Raw genomic sequence first — 17,618 nt, forward strand, 5'->3', positions numbered from 1 at the left:
TCCCTTCACTGATTCCTGGGCTCAGCTCGGCTGCGACTGAAGCGCGAATTCCCAGCTCTGGCCTCGGATCTGCCCCAGGCACTTCCACACCACTTGTGCCAACTGAGGGATTCAGCCAGGCTCTGTGGGTGTTTGCAGCTCATGGAACAGCTGCTCCATGAAGGGCCAGGCACGGATGGAAATGGAGACAAAAGCTTCAGTCACAGATCTGGATTTCTGGGAACAGAAATCTGGGAACCTCCCTCTGTCCAGGGAGGTTTGGAATCACCACCCCTGGAGGTGTCTGAGGAACACCTGGATGTGGCACTCAGTGCTCTGGGCTGGGGACAAGGTGGGCATTGGGCACAGCTTGGACTCCAACCTCAGTGATCCTGGGATTGTGTGGGTGGCAAAGCACCTTAAACTGCTGTAGGAACACAGCAACCAAGAGCACCAAAACAAGCTCAGTCATGGAACCTCCTGAGCTGGAGGAAGCCACAAGGATCATCAATCCAACTCCTGGCCCTGCATAGACACCCCAACAATCCCACCCTGTGCATCCCTGAGAACACTGTCCAAACCCTCCTGGAGCTCTGGCAGCCTTGGGAATGTGATCATTCCCTGGGGAGCCTGGGCAGTGCCCAGCAGGCACAGTGAGCTCCTGTTAAAAACCCCAACAAACCAACTGCTGAATCTACAAAGTGCTGGAAGGATGAAAGCAACGGAATGTTACCCAAGCCCCGTTGTAAACTTGCATCAGGACAACTTCCAGGTGCAAAGTATGTGCCAACTTACTCACAGGCTGCAGTGCTACTCTGAGCCAAGGCTCCTCCATCCCGTGCACACGTTACCTGGGCAAGATATTCAGGAGGAGCTTTTCTTTCAAAAAACTCCTGGCAGACAATAGAAAGGCTTTGAAGAAATGTTGGTTTTGTAAAAGATGCTGCCTTCAGCTTTCCCTTTGTTTTGTTGCATCATGCACCAAAGAGCATCACTTCTGCAGGCACAAGTTCATGCAAAGAACACCACTTCCACTAAAATAGAACTACTTCAGGTTATGCAACACTCATTAAAATTACAAAACCTCTCAAAAACCTGAGCAGCATGTTAAGGCACTCTGGAGCTCGGGGTCTGGTGAGTTAGTGGCTGCATCATGCAAACTGGCAGCGAGAAACTCCGCAGGAACAGGAACAAACTTTCATGCCTGATGACAAGGCAAAAACGGAGAGCACCTGAGGGCAGGGAGAAACTTCCCAGCCCATCTCGGCAGAGTGCAGTTCACAGAGATGCCAACTCTGTCTGAGGAAGCTTTAGAATGAGCACAAGTACAAGAATATTTTTAATTTTGTCTCTATCCATATTTCAAAGTTTCTAAGAACTTGATTCAGTTCTGTGGGATGAATTCCAGCTCATTTCCTATGGGCACAGGGACTTTGTTCCCTGGAGAACAGCCAGGGTGACCAGCCCTGGATGCTGACCAGCCCATCCAAAGTCTCAACATTTACATCACTCCTGCCATTGTTTGGTTAGAGCTGCTCTGGAAAAGATTTTTTATTCTAGAAGGAAACACATTTTGTGGATGAAGTGGTTCAAGTAGGCTTAAGCCAAACCAACTGCAGGAGGAAAAGGGGATGCAGTTGGTGTGAGGTGGGATAAACCCAAACCCTGCAAACAGAGATCCAGAACATTCCCTGCCTCTGGAATCCTCCATCCCTGAGCAGGGTCACGGTGACCACTGTCACTCCACAGCTCAAGGCCACTTCCAGGCTGAAGTGACAATGCAGCTTCACACCCAAAAGTGCTGCTTTCCTTAAATATTCTAAATATCTCTACAACTCAACCTGAAGGGATAAAACCCAGCGCAGAGCTCTGGAACTCGCAGCGAGCTGCCAGAGCTCTGCTGGGAATGAGCACGGTGAGCCAGGCAAGCAGCTCCAGCAGCCAAACACCCTCATGCCACGCTGGGAATGCCCACCGGGGCTCATGCCAGGGCAGGGATGGGCAGCAGCAGTGCTGCTCATGCCCTGGGCACACACACACACACCTTTGTCCGGCCGGAGCCGCGGCGCTGCGGCCGCTCGGGGCTGCCGGGGGCTGCCTCTGTCCAGGGCAGGTCTGACCGCCTGGGCTGCCACCCCTCGGGCCTTGGTGGGTCTCATGTAGCCCTTGAGCTGCTCTGCTGCCTTCCCTCTGTCTTTCTTTGCCTCTTTCACAGCTTTCTGTTCACCTCCTTCTTCTGGTTCTTTAGGTGGGGCTTGAGATTCCTTTTCTTTAGTTGTGTCCTGAGATTCCTTTTCTTTAGTTATTTCTTGAGATTCCTTTTCCTTAGTTGTGTCCTGAGATTCCTTTTCTTTAGTTATTTCTTGAGATTCCTTTTCCTTAGTTGTGTCCTGAGATTCCTTTTCTTTAGTTATTTCTTGAGATTCCTTTTCCTTAATCGTGTCCTGAGATTCTTTTACTTTAGTTATTTGAGATTCCTTTTCTTTACATGTGTCCTGAGATTCCTTTTGTTTGGTTGTGTCCTGAGATTTCTTTTCTTTGGTTGTGTCTTGAGTTTCTCTTTCTCTACTCCTGTCTTGACACTCCTTTTCTTTGGTTATATCTTGAGATTCCTTTTCTTTAGTAGTTTCTTGTGATTCCTTTTCTTTAGCTGTATCTTGAGTTTCTCTTTCTTTCTTTGTGTCTTGAGAATCCTTTTCTTTGGTTGTGGCTTCAGAATCCTTTTCTGTGGTTGTGCCTTGAGGTTTCTCTGCCTCAGCCTTTGACACTGGAGTGTCCTTCAGGAGAACCTCCCCAGCATGAGCAGAGCCCTCCTGTGCAGGCTGAGAGGGACCTTTTTTGATCTCTTTGGGCTGTTTTTGGGTGCTTTGGGCAGCTGTGCCATGTGGAGCAGCAGTGTCCCTGTGCTGGGGTGAGCTCTGCTCAGCCTCTCCAGCTTTCCTGTCCATGCCAGCTCCTGGCACAGCCTGGGACGTGGCTGCCTTGGCTTCCCTGCCAGCTGTCCCTGCAGGGGCTGGGGGAACACTCCCTGTGCCCTTCACACAGGACACGGTGGCCTCTGGTGTCCCTTGGGCAGCTCTGTGCTTTGGATCTGCTGCCTTGTGAGGAACCTCTGAGGGAGCCTGGGCAGTGCTGTGCTTTTTATCAGTGCCTTTTATTTCTTTATCATCCACCTTTGCTACAGGAGAAAGGTGATTTTTATCTTTGGACTGATCATCCTGGGACTCAGCCTCTCTGCCTTTCCCATCTTCCTGGGAAACCTCTTTTCCAGGCTCTTTGTGCCCCACATGGATGGGTTGCTCCTGAGATTTCTGGGTCTGCACCTCCTTCTTAGCAGCAGGCCCAGGCTCTTTGCTGCTTTTCTCTGCCACAGCTTCCAGAGGAGGAGGAGGAGGAGGAGGAGGAAGCCCCCCAGTCCCTGCACCCCCTTCTCTCTGCTTTGGGGAGCCACAAGGAGCATCACCCACTCCACCAGGGCCACCTGCTGTGGTCTGAGCCACGGATTTGAAGTCACTTCCTTTATTATTCCAAAGCCTTTGAGGGCCAGCGGGAATGTTTTTAATATTTCTGTTTTCATCTACAAAATCTGTGTCTTCCATCCCACATTCCAGCCCAGATCCCACAGGAGGCTGTGCTTCACTCCTGTCTGGTTTTGCCTCTAGAGGAACAGACTGCCTGGAGGCATTTTTAGCCTTTTTACTGCTTCCATCATAACCCCTCTTTTTAGATCTCTCAGTGACTGGGGCCAAACTGGGATCTGACACTGCTGGATACTCTGGAATTGCATTTTTATTCTTGCTGCAAGGACTGGCACCTCCTGCCTCAGGTTTGTCACTGATCTCCAGGCCAAAAGGAGGGAACATCCCTGCTCCTGCTTTATGCTCCAGCAGAAAAGGCTGCTGCAGGTCAGGCTCCACTTTTTTGTGCTTCTCTTCCCCACCTGTGTGTGGTTTCTGTGGCTCCAGAGGCAAAGCAGGAGCCTCTACCTTGGCAGGACCAGTCAGGTCACCCAGCATTTGAGTTTGTTGAACATTTCCTGCTGCAGAGATGTCACCTGAGCCCGGCTCAGGACTGTGCTCAGCCTTTTTGCTTTTCCCATCTCTGCTTTTACTCCTGGGCTTGTCCATGCCCAGTTCCCTGGTGGGACTGCTCACCCCTGCCCTGTTCTCTGGGAGAGGCTGGGATTTGTCTGCTTCCTTCCCTTTACTCTCAGGCCAGGTTTCTTTAGCACTGCCTGTTTCTGGCTCTGTTTTATTGCCTGCCAGATTTGGCTGCTTAGAGAAGCTCCCACTGCCACCTTGGATTTGGGGCTTTCCCAGCTCCTCCGTCAGACTCTCCCTTTGCAAAGCACAGCCCTTCTCCTTCTCCAAGCTCATTTCCTTCCTGCTTCCAGCCTGCTCCTGGCTGCTTTCCCCCCCAGCACCCGGGACAGCTGCCTGCCCAGAAGGGCTTTTCTCAGGCTGTTTCCTTCTCCCATCACTGCTCCTCTTCCTGGGTTTCTCTGCCAGCACTGTCACATCCTTGCTAAGCCCCACAGAGTCCCCAGCATCTCCAGCCTCTTTGCCTTTCCCAACTAAATCCACCTGTTTTGCTGGGCTGCTGGTGGCAGCCAGGGCAGGATTTTTGGCTTCCTCTCTCCTGCTCTCCAGCACCAAAGATTGGTCTAAAGCTCCCAAATCAGCTACTTCCCTTTTCCCAACATTTTCTGTTGGTTTCTCCGCTCCCAGCTCAACTGGCCTTTGCGTTTTAGCTGCATTTTCCTTCAAGCCCCCAGGAGGAACACAGCCCCCCTCTCTGCCCTTATCACTGCCCTCCTTCACCTTATCAGCTGCCTCAGGAAAACCACCTGGATCCATTTTATTCTCAAGGAAAGGCTGCTGGAAAAAGCTTCTTTCCCCTTTTTTACTCCTTCCATCACTGCCCCTTTTTTTGGGCTTTTCTGCAGGCCAGGCCTGTGCAGGGCTGGCTGTTGGGTGTCCTCTGGCAGGAAAACCTTGGCCATTCTCAGGACAAACTGTTTCTTTCCCAGCCTCATCTGTCCTCCCTCCATCAGTGAATTTGCCTCCATCCTCTGAGAGCATCACCTGCTCTGAGAAGTTTTTAATTCTTTTGACTTTCCCTTCATTACGCTTTTTTTTAGGCCTGTCCATCCCATGTGTAAAACTGGGATCTCTTCCAGTCTGCTGCTCTAAGGCAGCAAATGCTTTCCCTTTGTTTGGATCCAGGGAATCTGCTGCCATCCCCCTGCCCACTGCCTCACCATGTTTGGGAGCATCAGGAACACCCTCAGCCTTTCTGTCCTGCACAGCTGGAGCTTCCTCAGGTTTTGGTGAAGCTAAGTCTGGTACAGGAGGTCCAGGAGCTTTTGTTGGGCTCTTCAGTCCTCCCTCTGACCCTGATTTACTCTCCCCAGCTGATTTTGGCTCTGTAGGGAGCTTGTTGTCCATGGCTGCAGCCTCCACGTGAGGCTGTTTGGGGGATTCCTTTCCAACTCCTTTGCTTTTTTCCCAGTTTTTCTTGGCTGCTGCTTCCAATGATCCACGGGAAGGCTGATGGACAGAGTCACTGGGTGCCTCCTGCCCTGGAGATGGAGTCTTAGGGGTTTTAGGCTCCTGATTTTTATGGGAAAGAGGCAATTCCAAAGGTTTGGTCTGTAAGGGAGTTTCTGTTTTGCTCGGATCGACTGTGAGGTCGGCACATTTTGACTCCTTATCCTCCCTCTTCTCATTTTTCTTGGGAAGATCTCTCTCCACAGGCTTGGTGCCTCCCTTTGCTGCAGCAGATTCCCCCACCTGCTCCAAGGGAATCTCTTTGCTTTTGCCCTTAGATTCCATCATTGCACTGTCACCTCTCATTCCTGCTGGCTGCATCTCCTCCCTGGCACCCAGCACACCAGATTTTGGGGCCTGTTGTCCCAGGGCTGTCCCAGGGAATGTATTCTGCCCATCCAGGGTATGATTCTCAGTGGTTATTTTCACATCCTTTGGCACATCCAGAGCTCTGCCTGCTGAGGCCAAAGGCTGCTCCCTGCCAGCTGTGGGCATTCCGGGACTCACATCTGGATTCTGCCATTCCACCCCGAAGGGTGAATTCCTGGCAGTTCTGGAGGCTGTTCCATTCTCATCCCAGAACTCCATCCCTCTTGGCAGCTGGTTTCTCCTTTGCTTTGGTTTCTTCTTCTTTTTCTTCATGGCAGCACCTTCCAAATCCCAGTTTTCCCGTGGGGGATCTCTGCAGCTCTCCACAGGCTCCGTGGGGACACTGGTGGCCTTTTTGTGTGGAACCCTAAAGCGAGGGGATGTTGCAGCACCACAGCCAAGCTCCACTGTGGAACAGGGATCTGCTTTGGGCTCAGGACTCTTCTGCTGTGGGAGACCTACAGGATGCTCCTCTGGCACATCTGTGAGAGGCACTGGGGCAGGTTTTGCTCTGCCAAACCCACGGTCCCTGGATTTGGGAGCTTGCCTGACTTGTGCAGTGGGAAGACCTGGAATACAGGAAGCCTGCTCAAACATCGAGGCCACTATTTGCTTGATAAAAGAAATCATAAATACACTATTCCTGCGATTTTAGGCCATAGAGTCAGATGGGAAGGACTTCCCAGCACTGGTAGCACACCAGAGCCACCCCAGGAGGGCTGGGGTAGGTTTTTACCCCAACACCTGCTTAATCTACCCCAAATCCATCCATCAGTGCTATTTAAACTCAAGTCCTGCCACAGGCTCCTACCCCACCAAAAAGCACCAGTTCTTGTAAGGACATGCCATTGCTTTTTAAAAATGCATTAAGGATCCATTTTGTCTCAGCAAGACAAGATCAGAGAGAGCCTTTTTATATCTCTGGCTGGCATCCTTCCAGAGTGGGAAAACAGAAGTTTAGTGGGAAGATGGGAAGAGAGATGGGGGCAGGAGAGCCAAGTTTCCCCAGCAGCCAGGGTGGAAGCAGTGGGAGGCAGAACCTCTGTGCCAAGGTCACCTGCAGTGTCCCTGGGGATCCCTCGGATGAGTTTTAGGAGAGGAGCAGTCATTTGTCACTTAGCCCTGGCCCACAAATCCTCCTCCACGCCAAGTGTGAGCAGCACCAGCTCCTCTGGAGGCTGGGTCAGTGGAGCAGGAGCAAATCACATCTTCCTGTGGTAATTACACAGCTCGATGGGGAAGGAGATCCTCCCTGGGAATATCCTCGTAAGAATTAACGTTCCTTTTTAATACCAAAATAAAAGCCAGTGCTGATGGCAGAGAGATGAGGAGCTTTGCAATCCTCCAGCACAGCTGTGAGCCAGTCCCAGTGATAAAGCACTCAGAGCACATGGATTTGGGCTTTTAGTTTGAATATGGAGGGGAAAGAGCCTTGGAGAGGGCAGGGATCCGAGGGGAAGGGTGAGCCCAGCACCAGAACACAAAGAGCCACACAAAGACATTTCTGCTGGCCCAGGTGGCCCCACAGCCAGGAGGAGAAGGTGAACAGTTCCCAGAGAACTCCAGGAGGAGATGGAATTATGATTTATATTATGGTTTATATCCTACCTGTGGGCTCCTGCACGGTTTTCCCTTCCTGAGGTTCCGCGTGTTGGACGTGGTTGTGCTCAGCCTCCTCCTTCCGTGTCTCACCATCCTCAGCAGGAGCAGATTCTTCTGGAAGGGCTTTATTTTCTAGTGCTCCTTTTGCTTCTGCTGGAAGATGAAAGGCAGGAACAGAAAGCTTCAGAAAGGTGTCAGGAGCACAGGCAGCCTGCAGCTACAGCCCAGCCCTTGGGAAGGGGTTAATTTTGTGTTTAACAGCAGTGAAGCTGATGAGACGTGGTTGTTTCATCTCCTGACAATCCTTTTTAAGCAGCACTTTTCTATTTTGCAGCCATGCCAAAATGGGGGTAGAACACGAAGCAGAGGCTGTCTCAGGGCTTAAACACTGGGTGAGGATTTGTTTGGGTTTTTTCCTCTTTGTAATCAACCCAATTCAGACTATCCCAGCTTCCCACTGGGAATTCAAATCCAGAATGAACTCCATGATCAGCCTGGAGTCCCTGGCTAATGCTGATCATCTTGTATTCATCTATACCTTACAATACATTCACACAGACACCACAACATTCCTCGCTGCATAATTACACCCAGTTTTAATTTGTGAGGCATAATTACATGGGAGAGCAGTTCTCTCTGTAATTAATTTTATTTAAATTTTAAACAGAAAGGAAAATGACGACAGACATTGGTACAACAACTGTGGATGAGGAAGAAAAGGACAAGTTCTGTGAATAACAGCCACACTAAAAACCTGAAATTGCCATTTGGTGCCTCTGCTTTGCTCTGGGCTGCATTTCCCACCTGCTGGCTCCGGGTGGTGGTTGGTTTTCTCGGGAAGCTCCTCGGCTGGAGGGCTTGGGGGAGGTTTGCTGTCCTTCATCTTCTCTGAGTGATCCACACAAACTTCTGGGACTTTGGATTCTGCTTCCACCTTTGCTGTTGCATCTGCAAATGGAATGCAAAGAATAAAAAATCCCTGATTTTAAATTCAGATCTGATTAAATAAGGTAAAAACCACTCCCCCACCTAATTTTTATCTTCCACAAGGAACTAAATGGTTTGCTCACTTTCAAAATCTGATTTTTAGGATCTTTCTACCTTCCTGTATTGTCTTGTATTTCCTCTTTCATTCACCCACCTGGGCATCTCAGTCACTACATTCTACTGTTTTGGATTTTTTTTTTTGTTAGAACTTCTCTCTTGACATTTATCCTCATCATTAAACTAAAGAGTATTAGAAGGTAAGAAAAAATACCTCACTCCTACCCCATCCACAATCAATCCACACCTGCTGCCTCTGCCCAGGACTATTTGCTGTGTTTCAGTAATATAAATACAGAATAAATATAATTTTGGAGAGCAGTTTTCTCTCCAGAGGAAAGAAAAGAGAAATCCACACAGCCCAGAAAACCTCCACCTGGAAAACCAAACACACCCATTCCACTCCAACACCCAGTCATCCCAAGGAAAGGTCCCAGAATTATCAACAAAGCCTGTCAGGCTCTTCAGAAATTGTTTTCAAGGACCTGTTAGTCAGCTCTGTGTCCTACAGGATTTTTGAGATTTCAGTGAGAGCTGAGGGTGACACAAAGCCAAACACCAACAGAGATGAGCCAGCACATCTCCATGGCTGCACTTAAACCACTGAAAATTTAAAAAAAAACATTTAAAAACTCTAGTTTTATGTTTTGTAAGTGAAGAATCCCTGTGAATCATTTCCTGTGTATGCTGAGAGCAGAGCTGAGCTCTCCTTGAGCTGCTCCACGCAAAGGGAATCAATGCTGGGCTCACTGACCTCAGAGGTCTCTTCCAACCTGAATTACATGTGACTGGAATTCTGGGATTTGGGCACACTCACCTGCAGGAGACTTGTCTTGCTGAAGGGCAGGCTGGGATGGCAGCAGCTCCTCAGACACAGCAATCCTGGGGGCAGCTGCAGGGACAGGCTGGGCTTCCCCTGACACATTCCCAGCATCCACAGCAGGGAGAGGCTTGGCTGGAGCAGCAAATCCAGAATCCAGGCCGTGGTGATGGTTCACTTCTGCTGCTGGGGCAAACTCAGAGCCCATATCGTGCTGAGCTTTGCTATCTGGTGCTGGAGCAAATCCCAAATCCAAGGCGTGGTGAGGTTCTGCATCTGCTGCTGGGGAAAACCCCAAATCCATGGCATGCTGGGATTCCATACCTGCTGCTGGAGCAAACCCCAAATCCATAGCCTGCTGGGATTCCAAACCTGCTGCTGGAGCAAACCCCAAATCCATGGCCTGCTGGGATTCCACAGCTGCTGCTGGAGCAAACCCCAAATCCACCCCATGGTGGGATCCAGCATCTGGCGCTGGGGAGAAGCCGAGCTCTGTCCCCGGGGTGGACATGTCATTGACACCTTTGGGAGGGTTGGCTTCAGGGGCAGGAGAAAGCCCCAAATCTGTGGCCTGGAAAGGGTTGGCTGCTGCTGGAGGTGCAGATGCAGCCCCTGGAGTCTGGGGAGCTTTGGTGTCTCCGGCAGGTCCAACCATGGCCTTTTCTGTGGGAAGGGCTGCAGTGTCACAGGCTGGAACTGAGGCTGCACCTGCCAGAACAGGCACCAAAATCAGGGAAAAACAGGCACCAAAATCAGGGAAAAACAGGCACCAGAATTCAGGGGAAAAACGGAATGGAAACCCCTGACATGGTTTATGGCTGGGGAAAATGAGGGTGTCACTCCCTGGCTCTCCCCTTGTCTTTCAGCACCACTCCCTCCCCTTTCCACCAGTGCACTCCAGCTGTTCTATCCTTTAGGTCACCCCTGGATGCATCCAAGAGCTTTTCCTGCTGCAGCCCCACGTGCCTGGTTCGTGTCCCTGACTGGAGTGGGACTCCCATCTGCCTCCCTATGAGGAGCCAAGGATGGATTGTTTTTGTTCAAAACCTCCCTGATGCCACCCAGCTGGCACACGGCCAGAGCTGCTGGATCCTCTGCCAGGAGCACATTCCAGAACCCAGACAGGAATCACAGCCAGGGGGCTTTCTGAGTCCCAGGAGGGTTTGGGTTGGAAGAGACCTCAAAAATGTTCCAGTTCCAGTCCCTTACCATGGCCTGGGACACTTCCAGGGATGGGGCAGCCACAGCTTTCCTGGGAAACCTGTTTTTCCCTCTACTGTGGGACACAGAAAATGTAGGATCACCTGTGTGAGCCCAGGGGGTTTTCCAAGAGCAGGGAAAGTCCTGACACACTCCATGTTCATTCTAAACATGGTTTGTGCTGCTGAGGGGGGACTTCGGTGCTTGAGGAGAAGCTCTGGCACTCCTGACACAAAAATCATCCCATGAATCCCAAATTCCCTCTATTCCTTCAAATTGGCCTCATTCGTTTTTCACACAACATCTCCTAACACTGAGCTGGTAGTTCCAAACCAACATTTGTCACTTCACAGCACAATCAAACCTCTGCATTTAAGCTCCTATTTGCCTAAAATCCCCCTGAAGGAGGTTTTTCAGTCAGTTTTTGTTTAATGTTTCAGATGTCCAGAGGCAAGCTTTTCCAAATGATCTGTGCCAGGAGCAGTGGATTTCTCTTCTGCAGCTCCTCATCTCGACAGCCCCAAGCTCTGCCCCCCTCTGTGTCCTGCAGCTCAGTGCCCTCAACATCTCCCTTCTATTGCTGAGGAGATGCTCCCAAAAAATAACATTTCTACTGATTTTTTGAGTCACATCTAAAAATATCCTCCCCAGCCAATGGAAAATGTATTAAATCTAAATTAGAGACTTAAACTGAAGTCGGAGAGAAATGGGAAAATGGAAGAAGTCCCTGTTAAAATGGTAATTAAGGATCCATTTAAAAAAACAAACCAAAAAGATCCATTATGAACCAGCCCTCATTTGGGTCTGATTTTGTTGTGGGTTTTTTAAGTAATATCATGATATTCTCCAAAAGAAAACATAAAGATTGTGATTTTACACATGAATAAGACTGTAAATGAATAGATATTAAAACCAGTGTGGATGCTCCCTGGTGAATTATGGAAATGAGTGAGATAAAGCATTAGGAAACTAAACAATGACTGGCACTGTGTATAAATACATTTAAAATGGGAGGTTTTTAAAGAGAGTCTTTAAAAAGGAGAGGTTTAAAGGTATTCTGTATAGATCTGGCACTCAGGGCTATGGTCAGTGGTGGCCTTGGCAGTGCTGGGGAAGAGCTGGACTCAGTGATCTCAAAGGGCTTTTCCAACCTCAACCATTCTCTGATTCTATGCTTAGCATTCTCCTGGAGCTGCAGTTTGGAGCCAGCAAAGAATCACAGAATTAGCTCCTGGACTGAGACACAACTGAGCAGATTTGCTGCTTCTCCCCAGCACTCTCAGGTGTCCCAAACCTGCAGGCACAGCAGATCTGTTACCACCTAGCTGGGCTGCCCTCAGGAGAGGCAATTCCACACCTTCCCACCAGCACAACTTGCTCCCATAGGGCCAAACCCTGCACCACCCTTCAGGAATTTACCTGGTGCTGCAGCCTTTGGTCCATCAGTGGCTCCAGCCTCTCCTGGGAATGCTGTGGCTGCAGCAGGAAGGTTTCCAGGTGCTGCTGCTGTGGGGCTCTCAGGCAGACTCGTCCTTATTGCTTCCATGGCTGCAGGGGGCACTGGGGAACACAACCAGATGGGATCAGCAGCTGGAAAAGCCTCAGCAATGGGTCCTGCCTGGGATGTGGGTGACACTCCCAGAGTGCTGCCTCAGCCACCCTGGGGAGGGAATTCCTCCCTCAGCATCCCCATCAGCTCAGAGAAAATCAGCTTTTATTGCCTATTCCCAGGGAAATCACTTGTGCAGCACCCAGGAAAAGTCTTGAATGCTGGGAGAAGTGGTAAAGTTGAGGAGTGTTGTGTTACAAACCTTCCCAGTCCCACCCCCAGCCTCAGAAATACTTTGTATTTTCTTTTCTCAGCTCCTTCATCGAAATAAAGATCCCATTATGGGCCAAGTTTTGTAATACACTTGACTCCCCAGTGGAGTGATATCCCAGTGGAGCTTCAAAGATTTAACTGTGGCCAGAATCTATACATAATTGTAGAATTCCAGAAAGGTTTGGCTTGCAAGGGACATTAAAGGCCATCCAGTGCCACCCCTGCCATGGCAGGAACACCTTCCACTATCCCAGGTTGCTCCAAGCCCTGTCCAGCCTGGCCTTGGACACTTGCAGGGATCCAGGGGCAGCCACAGCTTCTCCGGGCACCCTGTGCCAGGGCCTCCCCATTCTCCCATGGAAGGATTCCTTCCCAATATCCCATCCAACCCTGCTCTCTTTCAGTCTGAAGCCATTCCCACTCCTCAAAGATGCATTTCCATTCTAAACTGCCTGGAGCAGCAGAAACAGTGTTGTCCTTGGTCAGGTCCCAATTGGCTCTGCCACAGCCTCGTGTTCCTTGAGAGGACAGACCAGGAAAGCAGCTGGTTCTGCTGCCCAGGAACTCTACTGACACTTCTGCAGATTAGGTCCAGACTGTTTTTACCTGGTGGTTCAACAAAGAAAGAGGTATCTGGTCCCTTCATGTCCTGCTGAGCTCCCATCCAGTATTCTTCAGGTGCTGTGGGAAACAAACACACTCAGTCCAGCCCTGACCCCACAGGAATTTTGCTTTCCCAGTGGAAGGTCTTGACTGCTGGTTTGGGAATTCATCTTCAGGTAACTTTTCAATTCCCTCTAAGAGAAGTACCAAGAACATCCTGTTCTTCCATGATTATTGGGAGCGAAATCTCCCATCAGAGAAGACTTATAACCCCAGGACCCAAAAGAGGAGTTTCTTTCCTCGATTCTTGTGGGCTCTGTCTGAGCAGGGGGTTGGAAAAGTTTCCTTCCAACCTCAACCCTCCTGTGGTCTCCTAGATTCCCAGAAGGTTTGGGTTGGAAGGGACCTTAAGGATCATCCAGTGCCACCCCTGCCATGGGCAGGGACACCTTCTACTGTCCCAAGCTGCTCTAAGCCCTGTCCAACCTGGCTTTGGACACTGCCAGGGATCCAAGCAGCTCTGGGCAACCTCACCCTGTGCCAAGGCCTCACACCAGCACATTCCCCTGAACCAACAACTGTCAATGCCAAGAGGAAACTTTCTGATCTCAACTCATTTCATGTATCAACTTCCCACCAAGATTCTTTAGGGCTCATAAACTGGGATTTTCCAGCTGCAAACCCTCCAAACCCAGCCAGGAAGAGAAAACATTTGCTTCTCACCTGCTTTTCCTGGCAGGAATTCTGTGCCTGACTCCAGGCCGATGAAGGCTGATGGGTCCAGGGCCTCTGCAGGGGAATACAGGGAGCCCAGGAAAGGTTGCTCAGGTCCCATCATAGATCCATGTGGAGCTAAGGAAACAAAAAACCCTTGGTTAATCACCTGCCCTAACAACTCCTCTCCTAAATTTCAAGTCCTGCAACACTTGGGCTGTTCTGCTCAGCAGCAGCTCAGATAAATCTGTATCAAATCTGTTCTGCTTCACAAACCCCAAATTCTGTATTTTATAGAACTTTTTAACAAGGTGTAAGAGAGTAAACACAGGCAAATTATTTCCTTTGGCTTTCTGCTTCTGCTCCCATGAATTCCTGCTGGTAATCCCTCAATAATCCAATATTAATACAATAATCCAGAAGTTCAAATGTCAAAGAGCACTTTGTGGAAACAGAAACAGTTCATGAGTATCTGGGTTTTAGCCACAAAAACAAGAGCAGGAAAAATGACTTGTGAAAACTTAGGATCTTAATTTTCAATACATGAGAGTCAAGAGAAGTCCCCAGCTGGCAGCTGGGAGGTCCAGGATGGCTCACCAAGGATGTCCCTGGAGGCATCGGCGTGGCCTGGGAACAGCGGCACGTTCTTCATGTCTGTGGGGAACCCCAAATCCGGCAGGTTCTCCCCTCTGTGGATGCTGAAGGGGTCTGGCAGAGACACAACCACACAGTGTCACCACACAGGGGGACAAGGAATGTTATTGAAACGAGAAATGAAGGTGCACCACATCCCACCATTGAACTGCTGAGGGAAACTGCTTTAGGGGTTATTCAGCAGCAGCAAACACCTTCCCAGTTAGAATTTACACCCTGCAGGAACACTCAGCTGCTCAGGGGGATTCCTGTGGAAAGTGGATCAGGACTGTTCATGGAGAATGTCTCCTCCTCTCCAGGAGGAATCATCTGCTGCTGTCCTGCTGGACACATCCAGTTATCCTGAGCCAGGAACCAGGACTGAGCTCAGCTCACCCCAGAGCAGGGAAAGGTGTGGAACCCCTGAGCTCTCCCAGCCAGGAACTGCACCCCAGTATGAACCAGGGTGATGGGCCAGTGTTTTAACCAAATTGCTCGGAAATTCAAACCTTTCCCAGTGTTCCAGGCAGACTGACCCAACCCTGGGAGTGTCCAAGGCCAGGCTGGACAGGGCTTGGAGCAATCTGGGATAGTGGGAGGTGTCCCTGCCATGGCAGGGGGAGATGGAATGAGCTTTGAATTCATTTTCACCCCTGCCCTCTGGCAATTTGAAGCCATTCCCTGTGTCCTGTCCCTCCATCCCTCGTCCCCAGTCCCTCTGCAGCTCTCCTGGAGTCCCTTTAGGCCCTGGCAGGAGCTCTGAGCTCTCCCTGGATCCTTCGAACACCCTGTTTCCAGACACTCAGATTTCTCCCAGCAAAACCCAATTAAGAAGGATTTGCTTGAGGGCTGTGGCTCATTTTCATGCCAGATGTGCTCCCTGCAGGGCTGACAGCCCAGCCTGAGGTGTTCCCGTGCCCACAGTGTGCTGGGATGTCAAGATCAGGTGAGCTGAGTGAGTTCCTTTATAAACCTGTCAGATTATTTGAGATGCTAAGACAACACCTTGCCTCAGAGCAACGTGGAAAATATTTTGATTTCAAGCTGTTTAGAACAGCATTGCCAGGTCTGAACAACTGCCTGCTTTCCAATTGAAAAACCAACCCCAAAAAACAAGGGGGGAAAAAAAAAGACCATGACTGAAACCAATTTCAAACTCAAAGAGATCCTGCTGATGTTCCCTCTTTGCCTCTAAGCAAAATCTCATTTACACCAAATTGGAAGAGCAGCACAGGGAACACTGATCCTGAACTTTACCTGGTGGCTGTGCAAGTGTGCAAGACATTCTAAGGACATGAAACCTACAGAAATGTGGTTTTGTGCAACAAATAAACCACAAAATTCACATTATCCAGGTCAAAAGGACAATGAGTAGTATGTAAATTGCTCCTAATGAACAAATTTGACATCTGGCTCTTGAAGATAATGACATCAATGTCCCATTCCTGCACCCACACAGCAACAGGAAGGAAAACCCAACAAACCTGTGGCTCTTTACTTCCAGTTCTTCTGTGAATCATTCCTTATGTAAAACTACATCATTTCTTCACAGATAAAAAATATGGGATTCATATAGCAAGAAAATCATGCGCTAAGCAGCTCTACAGGACTCAAATATACATTAAAAAAAAGAAATTCCATTCTGTATCTTTCTGGGTTGATTGCCTGGGATAACCTGGGCAGAACACAGAATTCCCAGGTGCTCCTGGAGCCAGCAAGCAATTCCCACAAGCTTTCACAAAATGAGGGGGAAAAACCAAGCAAATGCAGGGGAAGCTGCTGGGTGAAAGTGCATCTGTCTGCAGTTACATCTCATTTTCCATCTCATTTTCAGGAGCACCAGCAGCTGCAGAGGCTGTGGAGCAGCCTGAGCTGCACTGCAGGGCACAGATGTGACACAAGGACCAGCAGTGCCCTGAGCCTGGGGACCCTGGAGCTCAGAGGGACACATCTGGGGAGCTTTGCACTGGAACCCACAGTTGCGCTGTAAGAGTCCTCAAAAACTGCTCTTGGCAGAGAATCCCACAGAATTCCAATCCAATTAGGGCTGGAAAAGACCTCCAAGATCATCAACTCCAAGCTCTGACTAAATACCCCCATGGACCCCAAAACACATCACAAAATGCTGCATCTGCTTGGGTTTTGAACACTTGCAGGGATGGTCCATGAGGTCCCCCAGCTGCTAAAATCAGGGATGCTGCAGGCTCCTGAGCCATCCTACCAGCCATGTCCATGGGTTTGAAGCACAGCTCCCTCTCCTCTGCCGACCAGGAGTCGTTGCGATCCAGGAACTCTTTGTAGGACATCTTCTCATCCATGATTTCTCCCGGGAATACTGACATGGGAGAAGAAAATGACCCAGTCAGAAGCCAAACACTGAAATATTTACAATGGATCATCGCCCCATGTGACGTTCAGATGTGACATCCCAAGGTAACAGGGACTGGCAGTCAAGCCAGAGACCATAATATGAATTTCTCACTGGTTTGCCCCATCTCTTCAAATACAAGACACAGAATAATGGGGATTTCTGTGTCTCAACACACATGTAAGATCAACAATGGACTCACATGGAAGTGCTGTCCTGGTCCAAAGCCTCCAGTTGTACAAAAGCAACAAAACCCTAAGTCCTGAAGCTTTGAACAGGACACACTCAGTGGAAAGGTTCAAAATTAATACCCAGACCAAAGACTTTTAGCTTTATTTTCATTTTCATTTTCAGGAGGCCTAAATTTGTCAACTCTTCTGCAGACAACATTAGAGTTTTAAACTGGTTCCAGTTTCTTCTGGAAAGAAACACAAAATATTTACAGACTCCTTCTCTCACCCCCAATACAACACTCTCTGCTCCCTTGCCAATACATCTCTTCATGCTTTTAGTATCTTTACCTTCACTTAGGCTGACAATACCTGCAAGACTGCAGTCTGGGAGAGGAAATTCATGACAAAATATACCTGAATTTAGTGCAAAACTGAAGTTAATAAAAACAACCTCCATGTTAAGACACAGAAGGAGCAGAAGGGAAGAATTCATGAAAAACACAACCCTGGTCTGTAAAAGCAACATCCTGGAGGTGCCAGGTGGGCTGAGAGCTCACAGCAAGGTGGGCAGAGATTCAGCTCTAAAAATTCTAGTAATAATAGAGTGACTGAGAAAGAGTAAGATGTAAAATGGCTTTTATGGGGTTTGGGGTTTGCTTTACATCATTAGACAAGGAAAGGCCACCAGAACAAACCATCAGTGGGGTCAACAATTTGCTCAGAGTTTGGGTTTGGAAGAGCA

General features: G+C 49.3%; 1 protein-coding gene across 11 annotated transcripts in view; it reads right to left on the reverse strand.

The window, feature by feature from the left end:
* MAP4 (microtubule associated protein 4) overlaps positions 1-17,618 on the reverse strand; it is a 141,836-nt gene that overhangs the window by 44,015 nt on the left and 80,203 nt on the right. For 8 of the 11 annotated variants that reach the window (XM_085050026.1, XM_085050024.1, XM_085050022.1 and 5 more), the window contains exons 5-13: positions 16,557-16,670; positions 14,300-14,410; positions 13,712-13,840; positions 12,992-13,066; positions 11,983-12,123; positions 9,361-10,071; positions 8,304-8,447; positions 7,506-7,652; positions 2,024-6,466 (exon numbers count right to left, since the gene is read on the reverse strand). In XM_085050026.1, coding sequence (XP_084906152.1) covers positions 2,024-6,466; positions 7,506-7,652; positions 8,304-8,447; positions 9,361-10,071; positions 11,983-12,123; positions 12,992-13,066; positions 13,712-13,840; positions 14,300-14,410; positions 16,557-16,670 — 6,015 coding nt within the window. The remainder of the gene's footprint in view (positions 1-2,023; positions 6,467-7,505; positions 7,653-8,303; positions 8,448-9,360; positions 10,072-11,982; positions 12,124-12,991; positions 13,067-13,711; positions 13,841-14,299; positions 14,411-16,556; positions 16,671-17,618) is intronic. The other 3 variants (XM_085050023.1, XM_085050021.1, XM_085050029.1) reach the window with 3 other exon arrangements.

The sequence above is a fragment of the Lichenostomus cassidix genome, chromosome 2 (genome assembly GCF_008360975.1).
Source record: "Lichenostomus cassidix isolate B80296 chromosome 2, HeHo_3.0, whole genome shotgun sequence".
Lineage (NCBI taxonomy): Eukaryota > Metazoa > Chordata > Aves > Passeriformes > Meliphagidae > Lichenostomus > Lichenostomus cassidix.